This window comes from Triticum aestivum, chromosome 7D (genome assembly GCF_018294505.1).
Source record: "Triticum aestivum cultivar Chinese Spring chromosome 7D, IWGSC CS RefSeq v2.1, whole genome shotgun sequence".
Classification (NCBI taxonomy): domain Eukaryota; kingdom Viridiplantae; phylum Streptophyta; class Magnoliopsida; order Poales; family Poaceae; genus Triticum; species Triticum aestivum.
Genome location: NC_057814.1, coordinates 18,853,218 through 18,861,714, shown reverse-complemented (window position 1 = coordinate 18,861,714; position 8,497 = coordinate 18,853,218). Strand labels below are relative to the sequence as shown.

Below are 8,497 nucleotides of genomic sequence, written 5' to 3'. Positions count from 1 at the left end.
TGAGTATTCGCGTCCCCTTGGACCACTTTGCGAACCTTAGCCCGCAAAGCTCACTTCAATTCTTCTTCGCGGAGAAGTTCTTTCAACCTCTTCTCTGCGTCAGTTTTAACCTGGACCTCAGCAGGCATCAAAATCGTGGATTCAGCCTTAACGTCCAGATTCTGTATAAGAGAGAGGAGCCTCGTCAATTAAGTTGCCTGCCATCATCCAACACAAGATGTAGCTAGACATGCCATTTATCTCCGTTCGAAACTCACCAAAAGTGGATATTCAAGGAAATAATTCCTAATATTGTACAACCTCTTTTCGTTGTGCAATATTATAAAGTGATGGGTACTACAAGGACATGGGCACATACCCTAGCCAAGTCTCCATTGATCGAGATAGATCAGAGTCAAATCTTACTTATGGAATAGCTATTTGAAAACTGAGCCTAAGATAATTTTGAAATCACCGAGTGTCAGCCGTTTGATAGTACTAGTATTTTCGTAGATGCTGACACATCTCTCGTTTATTTTATCGGAAACTGAAACAAATGGCTCGGCCTCTCCCAATGCACATGTACTTGGATGTTAAGTGCATAAAAGGGCTCTACAATTAAACACCCCAATGCATAGGTGTTTGGCTTCCTCTAGTTAAGTTTTCTTCATTTATTTGTTTAGCAACCAGACTTCTCCATACATAACAGTTTTGCATAGATCCGCGTGCTTGTTGACATTGTTTCTTCCTAGTGTCTCCAAAGTGTTATCTCACCTCCTTAGTTGTTTCGCGATGTTAGATTTTTGCCTATGTGACATTCTTAGCACTGGTACATGGTGGAGCACTGGGTAGAGCTCATTGTGTACAGGCTTTTTTTTTTGAAATTAAATGTACAGACTAATTAAGGGGGTCATTTTGTTTTTCGAGATCAGTTAAGGGGATTATTAATGGTCAGGAAGACTTGAGCAGAGAACCCTTAGTCATTGCTAAGTAAGATGTGGCCGGCCAGCTAGTCTCTCCATAGAAATTCCAGTTTGTTGTGATAATCAAGATACTATTCGCTAGCTACTGCTTGCTGGCAATGGTCATCCATTAGTGTGCCACAAAATTACAAAGTTTATGTGTATTAATTTGATGTCCACGAGACGCCACCGCTTCGAGCACTTTGATAATTTTTATTTCACAAGATGCTTCGCTGTCAGAAGTTTATTCAAGTGTAGATTATTAGTGGGGAACCGGCCTAAAGCATGTGATCAGATCCGATTTAGTCGCCTAGTCTTGAGGCGCTAGCTAAGACACACAAGCACGTTATCGTTTGGTCTACGCTACTAGTATTAGGACCAAACTCAAGGATCCCCATTCCCTATAGCAGCACTGCGGTTTGCCCTGTTTGGTAGCAAGAAAACATCATTGCAATCTTGCATTTCTTGCCGCTCCCAATCCTTCGTCCTCGACATCCACCTAGTGTGACCTTAAGTTTGTGAGGGTCTTCCACAAAGAAAGGGAGAAAGTGTTTTGTGAGGAACCAGCCAGAGCCGGAGATGACGGAGACCGTGGTAAGCATGGCGAGGTCCATGCTGGGGGGTGCCATCAGCAAGGCTGCCTCTGCCGCGGCCGCCGAGCTGAGCTTGGTGATGGGTGTGCAGAAGGATATCTGGTATGTATGCATGCATCCATTTACATGCTAACTCTTTCAAATTGTTATATAAATCAACTTACTAATACAAAATCTACGAAATATATGGGTTTTGTCACGCATGTTTCAGATCTCATTTTTCACTGTTTGAGTTTTTCAGTTTTCATGGATGTGGCAAACCTCCTCATGCATTATCGCACGCATACCCACCAGCTATAGAATAGTACCAACGATTGTTCTATGTTTGTTTTGAATCTCAATTAAATTTTTGTGGCAGGTTCATCAAGGACGAGCTGAAGACGATGCAAGCGTTCTTGGCGGCTGCTGAAGCAACAAAGAACAGAGACATGCTACTGAAGGTGTGGGCAGAGCAAGTAAGGGACCTGTCCTACAATATAGAAGATTGCCTTGATGAATTTATGGTTCATGTGAGGAGCCAGAGCCTAACAAAACGGCTAATGAAGCTCAAAGATCGTCGTCGGATTGCTATCCAAATTCGCAACCTGAAATCAAGAGTTGAAGAAGTGAGCAGCAGGAATGCACGCTACAACTTGATTAAGACAGAGGCCTCAACGACCAGTGACAAGGAGGTTTCTTACATAGAAGATGTACGTAATCACTCAGCAAGCAACACTGATGAAGCAGAACTTGTGGGCTTTACCAAGCCTAGGGAGGAGTTGATTAAGCTTATGGATGTCAACACTAGAGATGGTGATGCCAAAGTTATTTGTGTTGTTGGCATGGGTGGTTTAGGCAAGACTACTCTTGCAAGAAAAACTTATGAAAGTAAGGAAGATATTGTGAAGAATTTTCCTTGCTGTGCTTGGATCACAGTTTCACAGTCATTTTACAAGATAGAAATGCTCAAGGATATGATCAGGCAACTTCTAGGTGGAGATTCACTGAAGAACTTGTTGAAAGAACTTGAAGGGAAGGTGGTGCAAGTAAAGGACCTCGCCGAGTACCTCAATCAAGAGATTAAGGATAAGAGGTACCTTATTATTCTTGATGACTTGTGGACCATAGATGCATGGAGGTGGATTAAAGATATTGTTTTTCCTAATAGTAACAAGAAAGGTAGTCGGATAATAGTAACAACACGTGATGTGGGCTTAGCAAAGGAATGTACTCTTGAATCCCTTATATACCACCTTAAAACTTTAGAGATAGTCGAAGCCACAAATTTGCTACTAAAGAAGAGTAGGAAAACAAATGAAGATATGACCACAGATGCAAACTTCAAGAGCATAGTGGAAAAACTAGTTAAAAAGTGTGGTTGTTTACCACTGGCCATACTCACAATTGGAGGGATCCTTGCCACTAAAAAAATAGTAGAGTGGGAGCACGTCTATAACCAACTCCCGTCTGAGCTTGAGAGTAACCCCAGCCTTGAAGCAATGAAGATGATGGTTACTTTGAGTTACAACCACTTTCCATCTCATCTTAAGCCATGTTTCTTATACCTAAGCATCTTTCCTGAGGATTTTGAAATCCAGATGAGGCGTCTAGTAGAAAGATGGATTGCTGAGGGATTGATTAGGGGTGGGACTGGGGTGAACATTGAGGATGTGGCAAAAGGTTATTTCAATGAGCTAATCAACCGAAGCATGCTTCAAGCATCAAGGGTGAACATAGAAGGAGTTGTGAAGAGCTGTCGAGTCCATGATATTGTGCGTGATGTCATGATCTCAGTTTCTAGAGATGAAAATTTTGTGCATGTGGCGGGAAATAATGTAACTGGTGCTACGGAGGAGACCTTCCGACATGTAGCATACCATGGTAGCATGTGCCAAAAGATAGATATGGATTGGAGCCACGTCCGGTCAATAACTGTGTTTGGCGAGAGACCATTGCGGCCATCACCTTCAATTTGTTCACCTGACATGAGAATGGTCCGGGCCTTGGATCTAGAGAATGCACAGTTTCAAGTCACACAAAAGGATATCAGCAACATAGGATTGTTTCGCCACTTGAAGTATCTGAATTTTTCTGATCCTCGAGAATATTCACATATTTATAAACTTCCTAGATCCATAGGGAAATTACAAGGCTTGCGCACTTTGAACATTAGAGACAGTTATATTACAGAACTGCCAACTGAGATTTGTAAACTCAAGAGTTTACACAGTCTGCGTTGTACCAGAAATAGTTTCTATGAATACTTTGACCTGGATCAACCCGTGAAATGCTTGCTTGTCACATCTTTAGTGCCCATTCTGTTCACACCTTTGGTTAATCCTAGTGAGCGTGCTGAGGTAGTTGCTGAGCTACACATGGCCTGGTCTAGCCGTTGGTCAGGGTCAATTGGTGTGAGGGTGCCAGAAGGAATCGGCAACCTGAAAGAGCTGCAAATACTAGAGGTCGTGGACATCAGACGAACTAGCTGCAAAGCAATTAAAGAGCTAGGTGAGCTTGTGCAGCTGAGAAAACTGAGCGTGGTTACAAAAGGGGCTACCAAGCAGAAATGCAGGATACTCTGTGATGCCGTTCAGAAGCTCACTTGCCTTCGCTCACTTGATGTGCATGGTTCACTTGAGTGGCTGCATGTTGTTTCCTCTCCCCCTCCCCTGTTGAGGAGTCTGAAGTTGGATGGACGCCTTGGAGAGATTCCTGGCTGGGTTGGGGATCTGATGCATTTGGTCAAGCTTTACTTACGGCACAGCGAAATAAAGGAAGAAGGTAAAATAATGGAAATACTAGGGCCACTTCCCAACCTCATGCACCTTCCTCTTGGAAGGGGCTCTTATATCGGGGAGAAGTTGGCGTTCAAAACGGGGGCATTCCCAAATCTCAAGAATCTGGATATTTGTTTTCTGGAGCAACTGAGAGAGTTGAAATTTGAGGATGGCACCTCACCCCAGCTGGTAATGATACATATCAGTTTGTGCGAATTGGCATCAGGAATTATTGGAGTCAACCAGCTTCCAAAGCTCAAGCAGATCTCACTTGGTCCCTATGGTCAAGTGGCGAAGCTTGCTATGCTGCAAAGTGAAGTGGACGCCCACCCCAACAGTCCCGTGCTGCGACTGTTCAATGAACGGAGCCGCCATGATCTGGGGGACGTCGTCGCCCAAGTGGAAGAAGCAACGGAGGAATCATCATCTCTCCATCCTGAGCCTGCAGCAGCGGGAGGGAGCTCAGAATCGGTGGTGACAACAAACGTCAGGTCAGATAATTGATTCTCTTTCGTTCCACAATCGCTGGTGTCCATATATATAGTGTAGCAGCTATGGAGTGTGATGTGCTAATTAATTTGTACTCTGCCTTTTCTTTTTGTGTATAACAGCCAAGACGATCTGCTTTACACTTACAATTCGTGCTGACTGAAATCGAGCAAGTCTCCTGCCAGTTCCACCACAAGCAACACTCTGCAGGTACGGCTGAAATCTTGCTCTGTTTCTTATTTGTGTTGGCTCAGATTAGGATCCTCCCAAATTTAGTCAATCGGATTTCTAGCTACCTTGTTCCTTTCAGTACGTACCCACACATATTTATAGCACATGCTTGGATTTAAGGAGGTGACTCGGACCCAATGGTATCAACTGTCCATGTTACATGTTACATGACCTGGCAATGTATTCAAGCCTGTGAAGACATATATTTAAACGTACCCCTGTTTATATCACGGCTTCCTTAGTTCTGTACCGGGTGACAAACTGTTACATCTCTGTATATGCATTCAGGTTCCGCTGGAGGTGCAGGAAGATACAAATGGAGTACTCAGAATGGTTTGACAGCTGCAAGATACGCCATATTGTTTCTAAATGTTTCTCTATGCGCAGAACATTCTGGTGCGTGTTTCCTCTAACCCCAGTGTTAGACCGTTTAATCAGCTGAATTCATTCTAAAGATTCAGTGATGATGACACTAACCCCCCCCCCCCCCCCCCCCCTGCAATCTTTCAGACAGAATTAACAGCTGGGCGAAGACTGTTTCCTCCAATTCACTGCTCCCGTGATCTTGGAGCAAGCTACAATGTCATTTCCTGAGGACCAGAGCTATATAGTTGATAAACGTGATGTCAAATCCTATCTTCTTTGACTCCTTCCGCTTCCGGTTCATTTGCCCGTGGATCTCTGTTTGTATGATGCCATGCTATATTTGGCACTGAATCATAACTGAAGAATGACGACACCTGCTTACTGTATAAGATTGTGCACTGGAGAATGCCGACGCCGACGAAGAGCATAGCCAGGTCAGATAACTTCTCTTTCGTCCAGTACTAGTCGACAGCAAATGGAATGCTAATTGCTACTTTCTACATTCAGAATTTATCTCTCTCTGTCTTGTTGTTTTACCAGCCAAGATGACGTACTGTACACATACAGGCCCGTCCAATAACCATGCCGCTGTATAACTGCATGATCATCAGCCAAGTGCCGTTAGGGGTTCAGACTTGTGAAGAAAATCAGCAGCTACAAGTACACTTCATCACTAAACGAAAAAGTGGGAACTTCCTGCAGCCTGCAGGTGACTGATTTTTCTATATCCATGGTCTTATGCTTAGATTTTCCTTTCAGCTTATATTTCCCATGTTTTTGCACAACAGAAGAAAATAACACTCTCTTCTTTAAACATAAACCCAAAATTATTAGGCCATACAATCTGCACTGTAAGTCGTTGCCTGTCGTCTCCAAACAGAACTACTAGTTCTTTTTCAAATGGTCAGTTTGGTCTCGTAGACTCTCACCATTACCAATTGGGCTACCTCCTCTTGTCTTTTATAATTTGAAGCACCCCTTTTGTTTACACACTTTACAGGAAGCTGACGCATTTGGTGAAGCTTTGCTTATTTGGCAGCGAAATAAAGGAAGAAGGTAAAATCATGGAAATGCTAGGGTCACTTCCCAACCTCATGCAGCTTCGTCTTGAAAGGGATGCTTATATTGGGGAGAAGTTGGCGTTCAAAACGGGAGCATTCCCAAATCTCAAGAAGCTCGGTATTCGTGATCTGGATGAACTGATAGAGTTGAAATTTGAGGATGGCACCTCACCCCAGCTGGCAATGATACATATCTGCTGGTGCGAGTTGAGATCAGGAATTACCGGAGTCAACCACCTTCCAAAGCTCCAGGAGATCTCACTTGGTTTCGGTGGTCGAGTGGCGAAGCTTGCTATGCTGCAAAGTGAAGTGGATGCACATACCAACAGTCCCGTGCTGCGACTGTACAATGAACGGAGCGGCCACGACCTGTGGGACGTCTTTGTCCAACTGGAAGACGTAACGGGGGAATCCTCATCTCTCCATCCCGAGCCTGCAGCTGCAGGAGAGAGCTCACAGTCCCAAGCAGTGGGCATGGCGACGGCAAACATCAGGTCAGCTTAGCTAATTGCTTCTCTTTCGTTCAACTAACAGTACGTAGCAGCTATGGAGTGCGATTTCTAATTAATCTGTACTCTGTTTTCCTTTTTGTGTGTAACAGTAACAGCCAAGATGATGTGCTTTACACTTACAACTCGTGCTGAATGAATTGAAGCAAGCGTCCTACCAGTTCCACTTCCACCATGTAACACAAGTACACAACTGGTACAGCTCAAATATTGCACTTTTTCCTTTTTTTGGTTTGGCTCGATTTCTAGCTATCTTGTTCTTTTCAATTTGTTCTTGTGAACACATATATGTATTTTACATGTACCCCTGTTTGTAGCAAGACTTCCTTAATATTCTACCTGCTGACAGAGCTTCACATCTCAGGTTGTCCAAATAAGCTAGTGCTCTGTGTAGTGCATTCGGATTGAGCTGAGCACCACCAAGCTGCATTGTTGATCGCATTGTCGACAGTTACAAGATGGGATCCAACTTCAAGGGAGGCCAGATGCTTTCTCCATACGGCGAACATCACGGTTGCATTTCCTTCTAAAAATCAGTATGAGTACTGGAGAAAGCAACGGAGGGATCATCTCCACTTCCATGGCCTACAGCAGCGGGAGAGTGATCGTCGCAGGTGGTCAACCTCCTGCGAACGAGGAGCATTAAGAGGCCAGCTAACTTCTATTTCATTCAGCAGTACACTATTAAATGAGATTTTAATTTCCACTGTATGCATTTTTTCAACTGATAGATTGTGTATTGTTGAAAAAAAAACACTTAAATCGCTCTCTGTCTTGTAACAAGATGTTGTGTTGTACATGTACAATTCAGGCTGATGCTAGTAGCTGGTCGTTTCCCTGGCTTTGATATTCATCTCTACCTGGCACTGGCCTCGGAGTCTCCACCATGCCGCATGTATAGCTTGCTCTGCTCTCCCTCTGTTTGTTTGATTCCATCTGGTTTGTAAAATGTCTGTTGCCGATTTTGTTTGTCAGGGGAGAGTTGGACTATTCAGTAGCTTGGCAATGCTAGCATTCTATTTCCAGCATGTTTTAGTTTCTATGGAAAATTTTAGCTTATTCTTCGCGTCAATTTCATCTAGTTGTACAACAGATACTGTTCCCTATATGTAAGAGCTCTCTGAAGACACCCCAACGACCAAGTCTTTTGTTTGCATGGTAAACATTAGATATTTTCAACCAGCGACAAGCTGAGGCATTAATTGCATGATCAATATTCTAAAAAAAAAGTTTATTCCAAGAATCTTGGTGTCCAGGAGCAACTATGAGATTTTAGAAGTGCATCTGTGAATGATGAAGCTGGAGTGAGTGAACATCCCAACCATCTCCTGTTGTGAATGGACAAAGACTCGATTACTGAACTGACTCTGATGTAGGGATCTGAAGTGAAGTTGAAAACTGAGGGGTCCCTTTGGAGTTCGCAATGGCTCGACCATCCATGCGGATCTGAAGTGTGTCACCTGTGAAGGGTCCATACTGATAATTGGTCAGTTCAGCAACATCGAACATCTTATTTATTTTGTAGTCCTCATGTTAGATTGTTATTCCATG

At 43.6% G+C, this 8,497-nt stretch overlaps 1 protein-coding gene across 4 annotated transcripts; it reads left to right on the top strand.

Annotated features, from left to right (window-relative positions):
• The first annotated feature begins 1,309 nt into the window (after nucleotides 1-1,309).
• LOC123169385 (disease resistance protein RPM1) lies at nucleotides 1,310-7,790 on the top strand. 4 transcript variants are annotated; one of them, XM_044587224.1, is made up of 10 exons: nucleotides 1,310-1,636; nucleotides 1,893-4,781; nucleotides 4,902-4,989; nucleotides 5,299-5,406; nucleotides 5,521-5,810; nucleotides 5,944-6,085; nucleotides 6,211-6,279; nucleotides 6,377-6,931; nucleotides 7,039-7,142; nucleotides 7,311-7,790. In XM_044587224.1, exons 1-3 carry the CDS (start codon nucleotides 1,521-1,523, stop codon nucleotides 4,936-4,938), a joined length of 3,042 nt encoding a protein of 1,013 aa, XP_044443159.1. In that variant the 5' UTR covers nucleotides 1,310-1,520; the 3' UTR covers nucleotides 4,939-4,989; nucleotides 5,299-5,406; nucleotides 5,521-5,810; nucleotides 5,944-6,085; nucleotides 6,211-6,279; nucleotides 6,377-6,931; nucleotides 7,039-7,142; nucleotides 7,311-7,790. The 4 variants fall into 4 exon arrangements, with proteins under 4 accessions (XP_044443159.1, XP_044443158.1, XP_044443162.1 ...); XM_044587223.1 differs by having other exon boundaries at nucleotides 5,917-6,085; XM_044587227.1 differs by lacking the exon at nucleotides 6,211-6,279.
• Nucleotides 7,791-8,497: the final 707 nt, after the last annotated feature.